Raw genomic sequence first — 22,059 nt, 5'->3', positions numbered from 1 at the left:
AACATGTTTACAGCCTGGTTCAAAAAACAGCTTGACCCTACGAAGCTAATCTCTCTAATGGCACACACTGTATAGGGGGTGAATTTTTTTCTAACGTGACGGTTCAGAAGATATTAAGATCATGAGTTTTTGCCCAAATAAGGACATGACTGACGTGACTCCCGGTCGGGAACACATAGCTGTTGGCTAGGAGGCTCACAATACGTCACACTCTGCCTGGTTGAGTTCTGCATTCCAATATGGCTGCTGCCGTCGATTGGCTTCAAAACAGCTCTCAGGAACAGATGGGTGACGTCACGGATACTACGTCCATATTTTATACAGTCTATGTTTGTTCCTTGTGAGTGAATGTGGGCGGGGTTTCCCTCAACAGGCAGCACCAGGTGAGGCCCATTCACTAATCAACCCACTACTATAAAGCCTCTGGATTTCCTCCTACTCGTTGCCAGATCGTACTTCAGTTTCAGTGAGATTGCCGTGCATTCCTGCTCTCGTGCTGATCGCTTCCCTGTTTGCTGCTGAACCTGCCTGCCTGTTGCCTGAGCTCCTGTGTTTCCCTCTGTGTGAGTACGCTGGAGAGAGGGACTGCCCTGCTCTGTACCCACGGCGCCATTACCACAGGGTGGACACCACTCCTGCCTCACGACGCACCACGCCGCAGCGCCTCCATTGTCACGTGGCTGACGCCAAATAAAAGACTTTTGTATGCTCAATCGATCTTTGCCTGAGTTTTGCTTTTGGGTCCAGTTCTTGTTACAATCCATAACAAACCTCTATTTTGTCAAGTGTATTGTACTGTCAAAAACTCCTATCAGTTCAAATTGTTTTGCGCACAACAACCACTTTCTTCTCTTTTTTCTTCATCTTCCAACCAGTGTATTTTGGACAGCCACTCACTAAATACATAAATGCAAGTGGCTATACTAATTTGTCCATTCTGTTCTACTGAAGAAACATGGTCCTTCTCCTCATGTAATTAAAAAAAAAAAAAAGGCTCAGTCTCAGTTAATTAAAAAAATTTAACTTTACATTCAGATTATTATAAACCAATTTGTAAACATACTTATGAATATTACATTCCATTTCTATCAAGTCTGTTCTGCTAAATTCTACACACTGTTCATTTTAAGTGAACTTGTGTGTCAACAGATTTTGGAGGAATAGTTTGTCACTGAGCTGGAAACCATGGTACTTATAAAAGTATGAATATTCAATGCAGTGTTTCTGTGAGCAAATTTTTCCCAAATGAAAATGTTGAATTTTGTCCAAATGTAACTGTAATTTAAAGTTCCATTTAAAAGATTACAATTTAAAGTTTGCTTTACTGTATTGAAAAAAGAGTGCAAATTCTGAACTGCAGACATCGCCCAAATGCAGAAACTATAGTCTAGGTGGAGGCACTTTACTGCCTCCAACTTCTTCACATACTGTACATCGTTCATTAAAACTGTTGATCAGTGTGGAGCCAAGATAGCTGAGATGATCAATCAGTCAGTCAGTCAGTCAGTGAATCAATCAATCAATCAAGCTTTATTTATAGAGCACCTTTCATACTAATCAAATGCAATTCAAAGTGCTTAACAGCGATTGAAAACAAGAAAGAAGCAGAAGTAAAATAATGGCAAGACATTAATAAACAAAAATTGATTTTAAAATAGAGACTAATGCACACCAACAACAATAAAATATGTGTAATTAAAATAAGTTAAGGCATCAAACTAACATTAAGAATATAAATAGTTAAAATAAATAAATAAAAAAGGGTAGGGATAAGAGTTGAATATAAAATATAGGCTAAAAATATCAATAAAACTGTGTAGATAAAGAATAATAAAAATTTAAAAAAAGCTAAAATAAATAAATAATAAGACAACATTAAAATCAATATAAAACATTAAAGTTATACAATTGTTAAACCCTTCGTAAAATTCTTCCCCTCAAAATGTTAGAGGGCATACCTCTAAAATAGCAACGTGTTTCAAAGAGCAGTTGTTGTTCATCTGAATACAGTTTTGTGTAATGATTTTACAGATGGGAAGCACTTCAATCAATCAATTTTTATTTGTAAAGCGCCAAATCACACCAAACGTTATCTCAAGATGCTTTTACAAACATAGCAGGTCTAGACCATACTCCATGTTAAATTAATAACAAAGACCCAACATCAAGACAGGATAAGATCCAGTCCCCTCCTACTGACAGAACTCAGTCTTATTTCATCTTAATCCACCATGAGCATTGCACCTCACAGTATTTAGCTAGTTACAGGGGCAAGGAAAAATATCCTTTTAACTGGCAGAAACCTCAAGCAGAACCAGACTCATGTTAGACAGCCATCTGCCTTGACCGAGATGGTGTTGGAAAGAGGGATAGAGAAGATTAAGAGAAAGACAGAGATTAGCACCTGTTGACATCTAAGTAAGCAAATATCAATGACAGTTAAAATGAGTGAAATTACCTCTGTATGAGCATAAACCAACCTCTGTGCTTACGGCAGGTTGTTGTCTTCCTTTTTATGAAACAATTTCTACAAAGACTGAGGCATGAGAGACTGCTGTTTTAGAAGGAATTGCTTTGTTGAGGATACTGTTAGGTTGAGATGATAGGACTTAACAGGCAGAAACCTTGAGCAGAACCAGCCTAATATTAGCCATCCATCTGCTTCAACCAAGTTGGGGTTGGAAAGAGGGATAGAGGAGGAGTTGATAGTGATGAGACAGATAGTAGTAGCTGTTGCTGATGGAGTCTGGCACTTCCGTAAGTATATGTGCTTATTGGTTGACTAATTTGTCTCTGCTATGAGAAAAACAGAGCCCAGTTGAAAATCTGAGTGCCCTGCTTGGCGACCTATCCAACACGTACTATAAGGCATACTCCACCTCTCGCCAAATAAAAGGTGAGAAATGGGACAGTTGGTTTGTTGGTTGAAAATTTGGGTTCTCTTCAGTGTGAGGCAGGTAAAAGAGAAGTGGCAGTACTGACCTTTCTCTCAGGTAATACTGATTGTTATCTCTTACAGTTGCATTGACATCCATAAAATGTACCATCACTGATTTGATGAGACAGTGTATAATATTTAACAAGTGGAAAGTAACACATACAACACTTGCACTCTATGAACCTACAACATTTCCTGTCCCTCCTCCCTTTTCCCTCAGTATGTTTCACTGTGCTATGGACAGGTTGACTGTGAAACTGAATTGCCCTTCGGGAACTGATAAAGTATTCTGAATCTGAATCTGAATCTGAATCAATGGGCAACCCTGTATTCTGTTACATAATAGTGCCCCCAGCTTCTTGCTAAAAACTAAAGATATGAGGGCTAAAGCATTTTGGTTATTAAAGTGCCCTGATTTGTACTTTTGCATTGAGTCTATGCTGTAGCTTTCACAAGCTCTCAATCAATTTGTGTTGGAGCTAAGAAAATATATAACAAGAACTACTTTAGGGTAGAAAGCACACACACACACACACACACACACACACACACACACACACACACACACACACACACACACACACACACACACACACACACACAATCCTCTTTTAGCCATATAATATCCATTCATGTGTTTCTGTTTTCAAGTCCAGTTGAAGAGGAAACAGTTCTTCGAGAAGACACAAATAGGGTGCTTTTGTAAGGCACTGACTTTATATAATGATCATAATAGGTAACACTTTACAGTACTGTTCCATTCATATGCATTTATTGACGCTTAATAAATGCTCATATAATTATGAGTTTATATATGAAGCAATTATACATGAATGATTACCACATCAGTTCATGAAGACTGTACATGATTAACAGTCTTAGGAATATTACTTCACTATTAATATCTAATATCATTTCATGCCGTTAATTCACGTGTCAATTACCACAATATGTTGATTGCCCAAGTTATGAAGTCACATGTTATTAGCTAAACAGTGTGGGACATTCCCTACAGCTACACCTAAAGCTAGCATAACTGCTGCATCCATAAAGACTTCACACTTCGTTCATTTGTAACGTCTCACAGAATCTTTTTTTGTGCTGTTTTTATTTACATTTCCCACAGCAAAGTCTACACAAACCCAAAGTTCCTCAGAAGAGCTTCAGGTTCAAATTTAGTATGCTGAAATTAGGTTCCTTTGTTCTATGAATATAATCTTCCGTTCAAAGCAACTCAGTTTGTGCTCCTGTAAATCACAGCATGACCTCATAGCCTGTAAAACTTGCCTCAGTTGATCTTTTCGTACATTGTGTCAGAGCAGTCAGCTTTATATAGCCTTAGAACACTGCTTAGCACAATACATCAAACACCTGACTTTACTACTTGGCTAAACTATCCTGTCTTGATGTTGGGTCTTTATTAATAATTTCACATAGAGTATGGTCTAGACCTGCTATGTTTGTAAAAGCATCTTGAGATAACCTTTGTTGTGATTTGGTGCTATACAAATAAAGATTGATAGATTGGTTGACTAATCATACTCAGGGTATTAGCATGGTCAGTTTTTCAATTGCGTCTAAACTAAAAAATGGAACAGACTTCTTTTAGTTTTGTCTTAAGAAATGGTAAGGTGATCAAACAAATTTGCATAGATGCAATAAATCATCCCCACTAAGTTTGTGCCTACTCATTCTGTGGAAATTTGATAATATTTGAAGGTGGAAAGCCATAATGCATTTCACCTAATAACAACAGTGGAGGAAGAGTTAAGCAGTTCCTTCATTAGGATCATCCAGGACCTATAATATCTGTTTAACATTTCATGGAAGTCAGTTTGTAGCTGTCGAGATATTGAAGTCAGACCTGTAACAGTGAACCCACCAACTGTGCAATGTCTAGGGCAGAAGATATAGATAGAACAATATGTAAATGCACAATCAAAGTTCACTGAAGTATGGCCTTATAAAAAAAAATGTAATAAAACATTTATGGTCACAGTTGGACATCACTAGGGTTCCTCCTATCTTTTGTATGAGATCACTTTTTATGTTACTTGGTATTCATTTCAGTTTATATATATATATATATGGTTTCTGGTAATCTCCTCAAAGGTAACACCTTCAGGTTGTAAAAGAAGTCTTTAAATTGAGCGGCCCCACTCCCTTAGACAGACTCCTCACATTTCTTCTTTTCAACTATGACTGTTGGACATATGCTTAAAAAATGATCTGTAAAACTTTTTTCACTGTCCTGAAATACCTGCTGGTTCCTGCAGTTGTTGCTTTGCTGGTGAGTACCTCTGTTTTGATATGGCTCAACATCCAGCAAACTCCACAGTGCCCTGCTCGGCAGGTAAACCCAGACCAGCCAATGCACAATGAGCGCAGTGTTGTCTTTGCTGACCTCTCAAAGGAAGAGATTCTACAGGTGCGTGACTATATTTCCAAGATCCCAGGGAGGGACATCTCTTTCGATACATCTTCACCTCCTTCAGCTGACTACTTGTATATGATTGAACTCTCCCTGCCAAAAAAAATTGAGGTTTTGCAGTACCTGGATGCCAATGGACCAAAACCAAGAAGAGAGGCAACTGCAGTGGTTTTTCATGGCAGTAAGAACAACATAAAAGAATATGTAGTTGGTCCTCTACCCAACCCATCCTACCACAAAGATGTCACAGTTGAGAGATATAAAAGAGAGATCCCTCTTACTGCACGTCCGGTTTCTTTTGGGGAGTATATACTTATAGATAAGCTTCTGATAGATGTGCTTAAACCAGTAGGCACACTTCTGGAAGAAAGCTTTGGCTTGACTCCATCATCATACCATGCTTACTATGACGGCATGCCCAGAGGGGTCAAGTCAGGAGACAGACAGTCCTGGATTTCACTCTTTCGAGATGAGGAGGGTTACTACATCCATCCAGTGGGCTTTGAAATTTTAATAGACCACCAAAGCATCAAATTTTCATCCTGGCATGTGATGAAAGTACTGTATAATGGTCAGTACTTTGACACTTTAACAGAACTGAAGCAGCAATATGAGGCAGGGACTGTGAAGAAAGTCATCTACAAACCTGTGCCAAATTATGCATCACTCAAACCCAGGAAGAAACCCACAGGCGTTGGACCCCAGCAGTTTTATGTTAAAGGCAAGCGATTCAGTGTAAAGAACAACAACATTTTATACCTCGACTGGAGTTTCGCCTTTGGTTTGAGCCCCCTCAGAGGCATGAGAGTTTTTGATGTACAATTTAGAGGTGAGAGAATCATCTATGAGCTGAGCGTTCAGGAGGCCATGTCAGTCTATGGATCTATCACCCCAAATATCATGCTCACCAAGTTCCTTGATGGTAGTTTGAGCATGGGTGCATGTGCCTATGAGTTGGTCAAAGGGGTTGACTGCCCCTATTCTGCCAGCTACATAAACACTATCCATTTCGTGGACACCGGCATTCCACGCCAGCTCAGAAACTCAATTTGTGTCTTTGAGCATGACATGGGCCAACCTCTACGGAGGCACTTTTCTGAGGTTATCTTTACCAGTTATGGAGGACTAGCCAATAGTGCCTTGGTGTTCAGGACAATTACAGTTATTGGAAACTATGACTACATTTGGGATTTCATTTTCTACCAAAGTGGCTCAGTGGAGGCAAAAGTGCACGCCACAGGCTACATTGCATCTTCCTTTAAATTGAATGATAATTTTAAATTTGGTCATCAAGTGGCCGGAAATGTCACCGGAAATGTCCACACCCATTTCCTTAACTTCAAAGTGGATCTCGATGTTGTAGGTAAGGGAAACTGGAACTTTTTCATTATCAGTATTATTTTTAGAAGAATAAAAGACATCATTCATATAATCTACATAAAAACTCTCAGTTGTTAAAATAGTATAAACTGTTTAAAAAAGAAATGCAGGAGTATTATGTATTTCATCCCCTCTACAGAAGTAAAGAATGTCTTCCAGGCCAAAGACATGAAGTTTGTGAACGTCTCGCTGCCCTGGATGCCTGAACGTCATGCGATGATCCCTCAGTTGGTGGAGAAACAGCTTCAAACAGAGCAGGTGCACTATACTTGTTTGGGACTTTTATATGTCTTGAATTTTACATCTTTGCAGAATTTGCTTTAGCAGTGATCATGTCATTGTGATGCTTTGGCTCTGGTTTCGCTTCCGGGAGTAAATGAAGGTGATAATGATTTAGAGAGGACTTTATTTTTATTTTTATTATTATTATTATTATTATTATTATTATTATTATTATTATTATTATTGTTGTTTTTGATGAATTCATTATTTAAATGGTTTTTGGTTTTTTTTATTCATATTTCTTTTTTAATAATATTTTATTATTATTATAATTATAATAATAAAAATAATAATAATAATAATTATTACTATTATTATTATTATTATTATTAAATGTGTTTTATAATTTTTTTATTCTAAAGGGATTATGGTATTGATTATAGTAATTTATTCGTTGTATTTATTTCTTTATTTTAATTTTTGATTATTTAGGGAAAATTTGGGGGGCAGTTACCGACTATTGTCTCAGAAGGAAAAGGTCTGGTTCGTTGAATTTGTATTGGGCACTTAAAGCTGGGGTTGGTAATCTCGGAAAACTACCATGAATTTGAATGTAGCATTTCCTCAGGACTCCGTCTAACCCCTCCCCTCCTCCCTCAGAGCTCCTCCAAAACGAATAATACTGTAACAGCTCTATTGTTTGTTAAACGTGTTCAGTGTATATGTTCTTAATTCCTACAGTGTTGACAGTCAGTGAAGGCATCAGAATAGGTGTAGAGTGTGCGAGCTAGGTGTAGAGTGTGCGAGCTAGGTGTAGAGTGTGCGAGCATTCATTCAAACATTGATTGTTGCTTTCTTGATTGGCGTGATCACGGCCGACAGTGACCGATTATTAGAACTCAACGTGTTCACGAATCGGCTCGTCATCCTTACAGCGTCAGGACGGACGTTACAATTCATCTACATTTTCTGTAGGACTTACTAAATGTCATTCAATCTTCTGCTTGTCAGAGCCCCCGTGGTGAGAGCTTTTTAGACTCTGATCCAGACTACAGTCCTGAGCAAAGCACCTCATCGGGTCAGAGGGGACAGGCCCGAGGTCGAGCGAGAGGGGCAGTGAGTAGAGTCAGGGGAAGCAGAGGCAGAGGCAGGAGACGGGGACGAGAAGTACACGCCGGGGAAATGTACGCGCAGGAGGCGGGCAGAACGGCAGGACGGGATTTGAATGGTTTAAAATTTTGGCACCCAAAAAATGGTGATTGGTTGGTGTTTCCCAGGTTTACTCCGGCTGTAGATAGTGTCTTTTTTCACTCTTTTTTAGGAAGACATTATGTATTTATTGCCATCAGGATATAAAGATCATTTTAACCAGTATAACAAAAAGTGTATCTAAATCTGATTACCAACCCCAGCTTTAATGAGCTACACATTTCACTGAGATCAAGTGTAAATCTTTCTAAAGCCTATAGAAGTGAGACATTGGTGAACTTGAAACTGGAAGATAATGTGGAATCTGCCACTTACCAGTAATATGTCTGACATATGAAATGATTTGACCTCTGCAGGAGGCAGCGCTGCGTCCTGAAGCCAAGATTCCACGCTACCTTCACATTGCAAGCAACCAGACCAACAGGTGGGGTCATCAGCGCTCCTACAGGCTGCAGGTTTTCAGCAACACTGGGGACCACCTCCCACAGAACCAGGCAGAGGAGAAGGCCATGTCCTGGGCCAGGTGAGAAGCAGCATATACACATGTATCTAAGACCAGAATCGTGGTCACTTTGTAACTTCCACTCTGTTCATCTACACTATTGCGTCTGAGTCTTCCTTATCATCCAGTTCCTTCCCCTCCCTGAAGTCTGATTTAATTTTCCTTCCAATAGGTATAGGGTTGCCATAACTAAGCACAAGGACCTGGAACAAAGCAGTGGCAGCCTGTACAATCAGCATGACATCTGGAATCCAGCGGTTGACTTTAGCAAGTTCATTGAAGACAATGAAACCATTGAAAATGAGGTATAAGTGTGGGTATGTGAATGTGCATGTGTGGAAATGTATGTGTATGTGAGCATGTGGGTAAACCCTCCTTACGTAACAGTTAAAGGAAACTAAACACCCCTCATTCCTCATTTTTTCCCTTTGTTTTAAGGACCTGGTTGCCTGGGTGACCACTGGTTTCCTCCACATCCCCCATGCCGAGGACATCCCCAACACGATAACAGTTGGTAACGGTGGTGGGGTTTTGCTCAGGCCACACAACTACTTTGATGAAGACCCATCTATCCACTCTGCTGATGGGGTTTACATTGACCCAGGCACTGAGGACAGCTGCGACAACAATAGGATGGCCTGCCTTGCTCAAGAGACCTGCAGCCCAGTGCAGGAACCCTTCACCTACCATGGCTTCAATTAAGAGCTTCATGGAATCACAAGAGGGAGCTACTAAAATGCTATGCTTACTTTGTTTTGTTTCTTTGATATAATTTTGTACTTTCAAATTAAAAGCATGAATAATACTACAGGTACATGGGGATTTAGCTTATAACACATGTCTGTGTGCCACTTGAAATGGCAGTGAAATGATGTACCAAATGTTCTATAAACCCTTCCTTTAAATGATAAGAGACATAGTTGAACAGTCCAAATATGTCAACCTGATTTCTTATCATCAAAGAATATTAATTCCTTAAGATTAGTTTGGTATCAACAGAACAGTGATCAATGGATGACATTACTTTGGAAGATGAAAATAAATCTGATGTTTTTTTGGACATTAAAGGAGTGTATTGTTGTTTTATACTTCCTCATATTGAACAGCCCTCCTGCTAATGTCTTCAGGCAAGAGATACATTTTCTATGCAAGTAAGGTTACGGTTCTATTTTACACTCCCTGATCCCATAAGCAATGCTTAACGATAGAATAACCTCTTGCATGTGCAGTTTGAAAACCTAATATCAACAAAGTCACGTGAAGGAAAAAGCACAAATCAAAACATAATTCAAAGCTGTATGTGTCTACTTCTCTATTACAACTAAAAAAGTAGAAGACTTAAGTGCTTATTTTAGTCTCTGTTGAAAACTATACAAGTATAAGAATTACAGTGATGGCCTTTAAAGCCAACATGGGAAAAAAATATCAGAGACAGACAGGAGGGGGCCCTCTTACACAGGATTTAACTCCTGCAAAGGAGCAGGCCCTCAGCAATGAGGGTTCAGTGGAAAGGGTGCAAGGCGTGTCTCATGACAGTTCTCAACAGAATATATTTGTAAAGGGTAAGAAAAAATATCAATGAACCAGGATTTAAATTTTTTCTTCTTTTTTTTATGTGTTAATACTTGATGTGGAGATACAAGTGTTGCAGCCACCTCCTACAAAAACACTGATTCACCCAGAGGTAACTGTGAAGTCAACCTGTCACATACCCTGTTTTTATTTCACGGAGGAATTTAACATCTGATTTCTCAGGTGGATTTTGCAGTAGAAGGTAAAACCATACCCCTGTGCCTTTTGCCTCTACCGGTTGAAAGAGAGCATCACAAATGGTAATTAATTAACCCTTCTTTTAACAAGGTACGACATCTTACCTTATCAGTGAGACTTTTAAGAGAAAATGCTGAAATGTTGTAGCAACTGTGCCATGTTTCCATTTGGAGTAGACATTGCTTAAGGTTCAGACCATGGGGCTTCATATATTTTGGTTTTAATGTGGTCTTTTCCTTAAATTAAAACTAATTTAATTCCTTGTCACTAAACATACCATAGTAGTTTATAATAGATAAAAAATGAATCTTTTTGCACCTGTCAGCTGGCCTGGCTGTTAGTGAAGAGGCTACAGGCCCACCTCAACTCCATGGTTTTGGGTCATACTAAATTGAACAAAGTTAGGTTGAGTCAGCATTTCCAATATGGCAACCACATTGAGGACAAGGCTTCAAAACTTCACTGCTGAAACAAATAGGTGATGTCACATAGACTACATCAATGTATTCTACAGTCTATGGTGAAACTGCAACAGGAAGTCTTCTGGAAAATTCACTGTGAGTTAGCGAGCGAGCATAGGGGTGACAACATTTATGTAACACGGCTTGTGTTCTGTCAAGTTTTACTGCTTGGTTGAAAAATGCAACTTTAGCTTTAATCAATGGTAGTTTGTGCTGCTTATGAATGTTTATTGGTCACAAACAGAAGTAAATGTACTGTAAGAATAAGGCAAGCATGTTTTGGTACTCTAATATAAAACCTTTATTTAAGATTGAAGGAGAACTGTTGTTCCTCAAGAACAATATCCCCAGTTAAATAATGCTCTCAATGTAGAATCCATTTGCACTTTCAGGGTAATTGCTATTGCAATCATTCACAATAGCACGGGTCAATTTACGAGCAAAAACATTACCAGATGTTGAGGATAATGAAAAAAATGTATATGGTAAATTAATAAATATTGAAGAAAAAAGAGAGGATCAGCAGATTTAAAATTACACTGCGACTACTATATGAGGTCATGTACTGCACAAGTTTTCTAATCAGCTCTTAGCTCAAAGTCCAACCTTATAAAAATGTGACCTTGGCCTCAAAATGACATTTGACCCAGCTTGATTTTAGTGCTTATCAAAAAACATGTGAAAAGTCTTTTGAAGCTTGATGCTGAAACATTCAAAGAATTAACCCATATACAAGATATTGTACTACGTAACTTATCCAAGGTTTAAGCCATCTTTGTATGAGCTCTTTATTTTCATGTTACTGTGTACTCATCTTAATAACTTTTAAAATGAGACCAGTACTGATAGCCATTGCTCTTATCTAAGCAAAGACTTCTCAGGTTGTAAAAGCAGTCTTTGATATCAGAAGGCTCACCCCCTTATATAGTCTCTCTCTACAGCTTTTATTTCATTACAGGACTACCCGCTGTGCTTCTCTGCAGAAATGATCTGTAAAACTCTTTGCATGATCCTTAACTGCCTTCTGATTTTTGCAATTGCTGTTTTGCTGATAAGTACCAGTGTTTTGATATGGCTTAACACCCAACGCGTTCCACTGTGCCCTGCTGATCAGGAAGACTCAGACCAACCTGTTATCCACAATGAACGCAGTGTCATCTTTGCTGACCTCTCAAAGGAAGAGATCCTACAGGTGCGCGACTACATGTCCAAGATCCCAGGAAAAAACATTAAATTCGAACAATCTTCCCCTCCTTCACTTGACTACTTGTATATGATTGAGCTCTCCCTGCCAAAGAAACAAGAGGTTTGGCAGTACCTGGATGTCAATGGACAGAAACCAAGAAGAGAAGCAACTGCAGTGGTTTTGCAATTCAGTACGAACAACATAAAGGAATATGTAGTTGGTCCTCTACCCAACCCATCCTACCACAAAGATGTCACATTTGAGAGATACAAAAGGGAAATTCCTTTATCTGCACGTCCAGTTAATTTTTGGGAGCAAATTATTTTCAGAGGTTTTCTGCAGAATGTACTTACCCCAGTAAAAACCCTTCTTGAAGAAAGCTTTGGCATAACTCCCCCATCATACCATGTTTACTATGACAGCATGCCACGAGGGGTACAGTCAGGAGACAGACAGACCTGGATTTCAGTCTGTCGAAATGTGGAGGGCTTTTTCATCCATCCAGTGGGCTTTGAGATGATGATAAATCACCAAAGTATCAATTTTTCATCCTGGCATGTGATGAAAGTACTGTACTGTATAATGGTCGGTACTTTGACACTTTAACAGAACTGAAGCAGCAATATGAGGTAGGGACTGCGAAAAAAGTAATCTACAAACTTATGCCAAATTATGCATCACTCAAACTCAAGAAGAAACCCACAGGCGTTTACAGCAGTTTTATGTTAAAGGCAAGCGATTCAGTGTAGAAAACAACAATGTTGTATACCTGACTGGAGCTTTGCTTTTAGTCTGAGCCCTCTCAGAGGCATGAAAGTTTTTGATGTACAATTTAGAGGTGAAAGAATTATATATGAGCTGAGCGTTCAGGAGGCCGTCAGTCTATGGATCTATCACCCCAAATCTCATGCTCACCAAGTTCCTTGATGGCAGCGTTGGCATTGGTGCATGTGCCTATGAGTTGGTCAAAGGGGTTGACTTTCCTATTTCCGCCGCTTACATTGACACAATCTATTTTAAGGATAGTGATGTTCCACGCCAGCTAAGAAACTCCATTTGTGTCTTTGAGCATGACATGGGCCACCCTCTACGGAGGCACTACTCTGAGATTAACTACAACAGTTACGGAGGACTAGCTAATAGCGCCTTAGTTTTCAGAACAATCACAGCTATAGGAAACTATGACTATATGTGGGATTTCATCTTCTACCAAAGTGGCTCAGTGGAGGCAAAAGTGCACGCCACAGGATATATTGCATCCTCCTTCAAATTAGAAGAAAATTTTAAATTTGGTCATCAAGTTGCAGAGAACGTCACAGGAAACATCCACACCCATTTTCTTAACTTCAAAGTGGATCTTGACATTTTAGGTAAGTCTTAAAGACCCCTAGAATATGATCATATATATAATATATATTACATTTGTATATTCAAATAATGTATATTTTTTATAAATACTTGTATATAAAAAACTGAAGGCATGCTGAAGTTTTGTAACTTCCATACAGGAGTAAAGAACGTATTCCAGACTAAAGACATGGAGTTTATGAACGTCTAATTGCCCTGGATGCCTGAACGCCATGCCATGATCCCTCAGTTGGTGGAGAATAAGCTTAAAACGGAAAAGGTGCATAGTTCCTCAAGTATTTAACATTATTGCAACTGATTATATCTGCATAGCTGCAATGCTACCAACAACTGCAGCAATTTGGTTAACTTTTCTTCACAGAGTATTGTCATTTTTTGACATATTGTGTTTGACTTTTAAAGGAGGCAGCGCTACGTTATGACACAAAGACCCCGTGTTACCTTCACATTGCTAGCAATCAAACCAACCAGTGGGGTCATCAGCGCTCCTACAGGCTCCAGGTGTTCAGTAACCCTGGAGACCACCTCCCAGAGAGCCAGGCAAAGGAGAAAGCGATGTCCTGGGCCAGGTGAGATGCAGCTTCTGAACATACTGTATCTCCAACTAGAATAAATATCAATCTGTACTCATCAATATGATTCTGTGCAAACCACAATCTTCTGTTCTTCCATTAGGTATAAGGTCGCTATCACCAAGCAGAAGGATCTTGAGCAGAGCAGTGGCAGCCTGTACAATCAGCATGACATCTGGAATCCAGCAGTTGATTTCAGCAAGTACATTGAAGATGATGAAGGTATTGAAAATGAGGTATGTGCATGAATGTGTTAACATTTTGAACCCTCCAAATCAATACAATAGAAATGGTATGAAGCTTAACCTATACTTTCCACATTTCTCCAGATTTCTACTTCAGGACCTGGTTGCCTGGGTGACCACTGGTTTCCTCCACATCCCCCATGCTGAGGACATCCCCAACACAGTGACAGTGGGCAATGGAGGTGGGGTTCTGATACGGCCACACAACTACTTTGAGAAAGACCCATCCAGTCACTCGACTGATGCTGTGTACATTGACCCAGGCACTGAGGACAGCTGTGAAAACATCAGGATGGCCTGCCTTGATGAGGACACCTGCGTTCCTTACTTAGAACCCTTCTCCTATCGGGGCTTTGGTTGAAGTTCTAAGTAAATCACAAGGAGTACTTAGATTTTGCATTTCTTCCTTTGTTTAATTAATTTTCTTTTCATGAAATTACAGGAAGATTGTTATGGCTTATAAGTACAAGTAGAACTAACCCAAAGAATGTGTGGGCTTTGTTTCTGTTAAAACAGCATTGTTAGTCTGTCAGATGATTCACTGTTTAGTTGCATTAGTTTTCATTGGAACAAAATGCCTGCAGGAGTCAGGTGAAGTTTTTACAGCCAGACTCGTATTATTTAACAGGTGCAATCTATTTAGCTGCATTTTTATTACATGTTTTTTTTTTTATTCAAGCATAACTTGTGAGAAGTTTAAAATAACTAATAGAACTTATAACACAGGGTTTACACAATACACAACTACTGCGTCTTCTCCTCTAGAGAACATGGAAGAAACCACAATTAAAACCACAATTAAAACAAGTTTCATAACTTTGTGATTATACATCGTGGAACTCTGGGAATTTCAATAATCTTATCAAAATCTCAAAATGAAAGTTTTTATCTTAGCTTCAGAATAATGAGATCATGTGTTAATATACATTTTGGAAATGTCTAAAAACTTGTCCCTCAGAGTGTGTGAGAGAGAGAAAGGTATTTAAGACTTGATTAGATAGAAAGATAAGGGTCTGTTTGTGTGAGGGTCTCTGTGTGTGCATCTATGTCTGGGTGCATCTTTGTTAAGAGCAGTTTAAAACACATAACACAGCAAACCAACATTGTTAAATATTCATTGTATTAAATTTGTATTGTCCTTTCTCCTGGCGATTTCCATAAGTCCTGTTCTGATGAAGAAAGCATTTAATTGCACACATCTGGAAAAAGTAAAACACTGGGAGAAGGGGATCTGGGCAGGAAGACAGCTCTTCCTGTGTCATCATTTATGGTTCGGAATGTTCAAAGGGGGGTAGGATAGGTCTGTTTTGGGATGACCTGGGGTTCGTTTCAAAAAGCAGGTTCAATAAAACTCTGAGTCTAACCCTGAACTCTAGTTGATCTACTCTGAGATAGGAAACTCTGTGTTTTCGGTTCCACAACAGCTGATTTGAGTTAGTTAAATCAACTTGGAGTAGTTTCACCTGGGGTTCAGCACGTGCACCACAACTTTAAAAAGACAGCATCAATGGAGCCCTGATTCGACGAGTCACCATGGCAATGGAGAAGAAGAGGGCGGCATTTTTCACCCCACAGGAACTGGACATCCTTATTCGCTCATATGGAGAGTATGAGCATGTTTTTTTTTTTAAAAACCAACACCGCTGCAGGTGCCAAACAGAGGGAGACGGCATGGGAGAACATTGCGGCTCGGGTCAATGCGTACGTTTAAATGTAGTCCTTTGCAATCACAGGGGGAAACTGCTTGAATGGTAGCCTATTAATTTATTTCATTTAGGTGCAATCACGTGGGGGAGAAGCGCACCTGGCAGCAGCTTAGGATGAAATATAAAAACATTGTTCAAACAGGTAAGACCTGGGCATAATATCATGGGGGTACCTCATTTTGATCATGTTTTACATTGTAAAGTAAATATTAAGTGGCTGTTTGACTGTGCAGTTGTTTTATCCCCAACATAATGCCGTTTTCACACACATGCATGTATTTTCATCTATATCGTGTTCTGTTAAATAATTAAGCCTATTTAAACTAACACAGACTTCTACTCAGCCAACAGAAAGAAAGCAGATGCCCGTAAAACGGGTGGTGGCCCAGCACCGCCACCTCTAACGGAGGCAGAGGCGCTGGCCCTGATCCAGAATTGTGGAAGGCCAGCAACTGAGGGAATCCCTGGAGGGAGCTCATCCTCTGAGCCCACCCCCCAAGACACAAGTGCCTTTATAACATGTAATATTCCTAGACCTATATATCTTTTTTTAAGCCTATTCATACAAATATTTATTTCCCTTTTCATGTCTTTTTTTTTCTCCCAACAGATTCTGATGGTGCGATCTGCCTGGTGGAGCCCCCTCACGCCACAACAGACCTTGTAACTGTAAGTAGGCAATACTCCAAAGATGTTGCCAAATGGTGGTTTAAGTATACTGAGACATATCACTCATCTAGGAAGAAGAGTACGAGGAGACTTTGTCTGCTGCCTTCACAGAGGGGGAACCAGAAAGGCCTATAGAGGTAACATTTGATATGTTATTGCTAGTTCTCTTCCCATTCACATTTCTTAACATTCTGGTGGAAAATAGAGTGTGACATTTAGCCTACACTGAAGTATTAACACATTCTCATCCTTTTTAACAGGGCATGGCTGGGCAGCAGCAGGAGGGTCCCTCAACTTCAACTGCACAGATTGACACAGTGAGATGGATGTTCAGTAAACACCAGAGGTTCATTCTGTGGAATTCATGTGCAACTGTATAATTTAATGTCCTCCTTATGTATTCCCAGTTACCCGTGAAAGACATCTATAAAATATTTCTGCTGAAAAAAATTGAGAAAACCGACAAAGAAATTCAGTTCTTGGACCGCCAGATGAGAAGGGCAGATCTCGAAATTGAATTACTAGAGCACAAGTTAGAGGTGGGTGCATGGTCACAGGTGAATTATGTTAATTATGTTAACTACGGGAACATTAACTAAACTATCTCTTGTATTTGTAGGAAATAAAGAAGACCAAATGAAATTTGTATTATGTTTTTATTTGACTGCTGCTGTGTTGGTGGTGGTAGTGGTGATGATATTGTCTTAATCTCTGAAGTGGATGCGGGATATGGTGTCTCTGACTGCTCTGCCGTCCTGCATAGCTGGCAGGTGGATGGGGTGGTTATCATCAGCTTCTATTTGTAGGGCAGGGTGTTGCTCTCCTCGAATAGTGGCAATATTATGAAGAACAACACATGCCACAATAATATCACAGGCCCTCTCAGGGGTCACCCTGAGGTGACGTAGGCACTGGAAACGGGCTTTCAACAGGCCTATGGTCATCTCCACCCGGGCTCTCGTCCTGCAGTGAGCCCGGTTGAAGTTCTGTTGGGGGCCTGGTTCAGGGTCAGGGTAAGGGGTCAGCAGCCTTGGTTGGCATGGGTAACCCCTGTCACCCAGCAGAAGGCCATCAAACTCTCCTGTAATGTATAGTGGATACATTAGAGTATATTAAAAGAGGGAGACAAGTGAATTATATTATGCAAATCTTTAGGCTGCTTACCACGTTGCAGTCTGTTGCTCAGGTTAGACTCACGATACATCCTTGAGTCGTGGACAGACCCAGGCCACTTGGCCTCCACATTGGAAATAATGTAGGCAGCATCACATATGATCTTGACAGTGCAGAGAATGACAGATGTTGAACTATGATGCAGTCTTTAACATTTTGAAACAGTAGTCAATCTACATTTACCTGCACATTTATGCTGTGAATGGACTTCCTGTTAACATAATCCGCCTCATTATGTGAGGGAGCCGTGATGGGGATTTGTGTGCCATCTATGCAGCCAATCACACTGGGAAATCCTAAAATAAATTAAAATTACTAATCCCAGTCTGAGGTTGCAGCACAATGTCATTAACAAAATATAATTTTAAATGAATTTAACAGATCTCTACACCATTCACCTGCAATCCTGTGGAACTCCTCCTTGATGACTCTGACCGGTTTATGTCCAGGGAAAACGATGAAGGTGTTCAGTAGCCGTTTCAGGGCGAGGCACACTTTTCTGACCGCCCTGCATACAGTGGCCTTAAGTGCTCTGCATCTCCAACATTGTACAAAAAACTCCCATTTGCAAAAAAACGCAGAGCAACACACAATATCTGCTGGGATGTAAGAGCACGACTACGATTGGTAATGTTGCAAATGTACGGACGGATTAGGTTGTGTATGTAGATGATCGACTGTGAAGTGAAACGGTACCGCTCATAAAGATAATTGTCCGGAAATGCTAAAACATCTATGCGCGGTCTGATTATCATCTCCCGACGAATATTAAATTCTCTGCGCAATAATGCTGCACCTTCATCCACGGGATCATTAACAAAAGGACATGCCATTTTAGTGAAAAAAGTTGGCACCTAATATAGGCCTACTGATTGATTTCTGAATTGTTTTTTTAAATAACAGACGGCAGAAATACGCTACGCCAACACTCGCCTGCCGACTGAATGAATGAGGAAATCAAATACTGTGTGTGGCTCAAATGGGGCGGAGACTGAGAGTAACTCGAGGTTCATTGAGAAAAACCTGGTCCCGACCAGATTAGGTTCAGAGTCTGTTACTACGGTAACTGACCGAGAGTTTAAGTTACCTCCCTCTGTGAAACAGGCTAGAGTTACCCCTCTTTCTCTGGTTTGAGTTACCCCCCTTTGTGAAACGGAAAACACAGAGTTTCCCTCATTTCAGGGTTAACAAACTCAGAGTATTCACTAAACCTGCTTTGTGAAACGGACCCCTGAACTACAAAAAAAAAAAACAGTAAACACAAGACTAGACTAAGAAAGCACAACAAGAGACATGGATCACTAAACACAAGGGAGATGAAGGATAACTAATACAGAATAAACATAAGGAAGAACCAAGGCACAAAACACAAGGAGAAAACTAAACTAATCATACCATGACAGTGCCCTTGGCAATGAAACATAAACATTTTATTATAGCTGCAATCAAAATAGGATCAAGGTACAGTGTGAGATATTGTTAATCATTGAAGGATTACATGAAGTTATATTTAGTTATTAATTATAAGAACTAGGCCTATAAGAGAGGTCAACATAACATAACTCAATTTAAAGCTGCTGTTGGTAGGAATGGTGTAAAATGTTACTTTTTTTCTGCTGGGTTTTGAGAAAAGGTCATAACACCCATTTGTTCTCATCGATAAGTGAGTAATTTGAGATTGCGCACACCGATCTGTCTGTGTGTGTGTGTGTGTGTGTGTGTGTGTGTGTGTGTGTGTGTGCGTGTGTGTGTGTGGGGGGGGGGGGGATCAAACAGTGAGCTCACAAAAAGCTGAGAAGGTCTTTCATCACTACTGATTTTCATTTTTTGGAAATTTGAAATTGAACACACTTTTGCCAGTCTTCATAACACAGATATATCACTCCTATACACATATACTGTACTGTAGTATCCTTATTATTCTGCAAAACACATCAGCCCCATAGAACATAGCATCCAAATGAGTGCAATCCAGGGTGTGTGCAAATGTGTGAGCAGAGAGGCGTATGTTCATGCTTAAAATTAAACAACGTTGTCACGTTTGTGCAGGGAGCACAACTTTGCATCATCCCAACAGAGTTTTCATAATATTAATGCAGCCATCAAAGGACCTTACATATCGGCCCTAACAGACCATACTCATACAGAACATTCAGAATGTTCTCCTACATCTGGTCACGATTTTGCATAATGCAGGATTATTTTTTCTTCTTTTTTTGGCTTCTCAGACCCAAAATCCAAAGCACAACAGAAACATTTATCAGTGAGAGTTAGGGAGGGTGCACAGAGCTATGGGGTGCCGTTTGTAAAGTTGTGCACACAGAAAATAACAAACAATTCTCCATATTTAGCTCCAAAACATCATAAAAATGTAGAGAGAATTTTTAAAAGTCACTTTTTTATCAGATTTATAGCAATATTTGTGATCTTCCTCACATATAATTTTGTTGTGATAAATACAGTATATTTAAGTTACAATCACTCTTAAATCCAAATGCTAAATATGAATATTAAATATAAATATAAATGTTACATGTTAAATCTAAATGTTAAATGTTGCTCTTCAGTTCGAAATATTTAGCTTATATGCAAATTCACACTGCCACTTAGTGGAAATACCAAAATAACAGCTTCATAAAGCAAAACAGACTTAGATTTAACATTTAGATATATGTTAAGCATTTGGATTTAGCAGAAATTGTAACTTAAATATATTTTGTACAACAACATTAAATGTAAAAGATCATGAATATTTCTATAAAAGTGAACTTAGATAATTTATTATGGATAAAAGAAGAGTGAATAATATGTGAATAAGTGAAGCAGTACTGATGGTAAAAAAAAATAGGGGTACCAGGGGCCGGTTACACAAACTTGTGCTAAAAAAAAGCACAAGTTTGTGTAACCGGCTGATTAGCGCTCATGTCCCACAGCTGGGTGGGAACCAATCACCTGCGGTTAGCTGGTTGTTTGCGGGGATAAAATTGAGTGACGGAGCTCCCTTCAGTCTCTGCAGAGCTCCGGGTTGAGCAGGTACGTGTCGCGCGTGTTAAGTGTTTTCAATGTCCGTACATGTGAGTAACTTTAACTTTTATTCCAGGACAGTGTTCCTTTCGGGTTGGCGGATCGTTGTGTGCCGGCAACGCATATAGTACGCGATACGAGCGTGAGGTAGTGACGTGATAGGGTTGCGGACGGCCGAGGTAAACCTCAACTGGGTTTTGTTTATCTTAATGTGCCGTGTGTTGTTGTTGTATGTAAGTGGTTAACGTTCATGTATTTTGTTGCAGATTGCCACTTTTGCCTTGTCTTTTTGCTTGCCTTTTTGTCTTGAGTTACAGACTCTGCTCAGTAACAGGGCAGATTTAAAGATTCTGCTCAGTAACCGTGTGATTTAAAGACTCTGCTCAGTAACAGTGTGATTTAAAAGACTCTACTTAGTAACAGTGTTAAAGTATCCCTGTCCGGGCTGTGTAAGCAGCCGTGGCTGTAGCTACAGTTTATTGTGTCAGGCCTTTTCATGTTCTTTGCATCGTCTAATTTATTAACTAGATGTGTTTATTGTAGTGAGTGTGCCTTGTTTATAGGCCTGATTCAGATAACCTGGCTGCAGTTAGCGGTGTCCTAAAACTGATTTCTAGTATGTCTGTTCATGGTTGAAGTAGTAATTATTTGTGTTTTAAAACTATTTGTCTGCCAATTAAATAAAGATTGTGTATATATTTTTTTCTAAACCATGCCTTTTGTATTCATTTGTTAAATAACCTGTGTATCGTTAAAGGGTCGCTAACTAAAAATAAGTATACTGTTAAAACTCTTTGGGTGAAAGTCCCAAGGTGGTGTTGTTGGTATTTTATCTTCTAAATCCAGAAATCCCTTTCCAGCCCTAGCTTGGTTACATATGCATACTGTACAACGAAAACCCCAAAATAGTGTGCACCAAAATAAAATTCTGATTTATAAAACCGTTCGCACACCAACTCTAGCAATGTTCCATTTATAAATCACAAACCACCTGGAGATATGCGCACGTAGTTCAGCCTCATATTCCGCCCTTTTCACGCCCACATTCAACCACATACGGTCAATGCAAAGAGCTTTATGAATGAACATGCATACAAATGAGCCGGAAGATAAAAGGTTCTCACGGTGAATCACGGCAACAGAGAGGAAGACTGAGAAAATAAAGTCTCTGACACACAAACTGTGGTCCTCATGAATGCAGCG

The 22,059-nt window shown here is 39.6% G+C and overlaps 4 protein-coding genes and 1 long non-coding RNA gene across 6 annotated transcripts; 4 read left to right on the top strand and 1 right to left on the bottom strand.

The window, feature by feature from the left end:
- The first annotated feature begins 5,162 nt into the window (after positions 1 to 5,162).
- On the top strand, positions 5,163 to 9,707 carry LOC117832681 (primary amine oxidase, liver isozyme-like). Its single transcript, XM_034711906.1, has 5 exons — positions 5,163 to 6,732; positions 6,889 to 7,007; positions 8,537 to 8,703; positions 8,855 to 8,987; positions 9,121 to 9,707. Exons 1-5 carry the CDS (start codon positions 5,163 to 5,165, stop codon positions 9,382 to 9,384), a joined length of 2,253 nt encoding a protein of 750 aa, XP_034567797.1. The 3' UTR covers positions 9,385 to 9,707.
- A 386-nt stretch (positions 9,708 to 10,093) lies between these two features.
- On the top strand, positions 10,094 to 15,019 carry LOC117832372 (primary amine oxidase, liver isozyme-like). The gene is given in 10 exon segments (XM_034711464.1): positions 10,094 to 10,195; positions 12,028 to 12,669; positions 12,672 to 12,807; positions 12,810 to 12,866; positions 12,869 to 12,974; positions 12,976 to 13,469; positions 13,608 to 13,726; positions 13,870 to 14,036; positions 14,143 to 14,275; positions 14,382 to 15,019. Coding segments are annotated over 10 exon segments (2,220 nt in total). The 3' UTR covers positions 14,646 to 15,019.
- Positions 15,020 to 15,824: 805 nt separating this feature from the next.
- Positions 15,825 to 17,394, top strand: LOC117831812. 2 transcript variants are annotated; one of them, XM_034710690.1, is made up of 8 exons: positions 15,825 to 15,985; positions 16,062 to 16,132; positions 16,335 to 16,511; positions 16,601 to 16,659; positions 16,731 to 16,796; positions 16,920 to 16,976; positions 17,067 to 17,198; positions 17,279 to 17,301. In XM_034710690.1, the coding sequence occupies exons 1-8, from the start codon at positions 15,885 to 15,887 to the stop codon at positions 17,297 to 17,299; spliced, it is 684 nt and encodes a 227-aa protein (XP_034566581.1). In that variant the 5' UTR covers positions 15,825 to 15,884; the 3' UTR covers positions 17,300 to 17,301. The 2 variants fall into 2 exon arrangements, with proteins under 2 accessions (XP_034566581.1, XP_034566580.1); XM_034710689.1 differs by having other exon boundaries at positions 17,067 to 17,394.
- LOC117831811 (putative nuclease HARBI1) lies at positions 17,297 to 18,758 on the bottom strand. Its single transcript, XM_034710688.1, is given in 5 exon segments — positions 17,297 to 17,740; positions 17,824 to 17,935; positions 18,016 to 18,128; positions 18,231 to 18,359; positions 18,362 to 18,758. Coding segments are annotated over 5 exon segments (1,035 nt in total). The 5' UTR covers positions 18,666 to 18,758; the 3' UTR covers positions 17,297 to 17,363.
- Positions 18,759 to 20,828: 2,070 nt separating this feature from the next.
- LOC117831813 lies at positions 20,829 to 21,566 on the top strand. The gene is made up of 2 exons (XR_004635082.1): positions 20,829 to 20,865; positions 20,933 to 21,566. It is a non-coding gene; the product is annotated as an uncharacterized LOC117831813 (long non-coding RNA).
- Positions 21,567 to 22,059: the final 493 nt, after the last annotated feature.

Source organism: Notolabrus celidotus, chromosome 20 (assembly GCF_009762535.1).
Source record: "Notolabrus celidotus isolate fNotCel1 chromosome 20, fNotCel1.pri, whole genome shotgun sequence".
NCBI classification, from domain to species: Eukaryota; Metazoa; Chordata; class Actinopteri; order Labriformes; family Labridae; genus Notolabrus; species Notolabrus celidotus.
The sequence above is the reverse complement of the archived record's forward strand: the minus strand, read 5'-3'. Positions and strand labels throughout refer to the sequence as shown.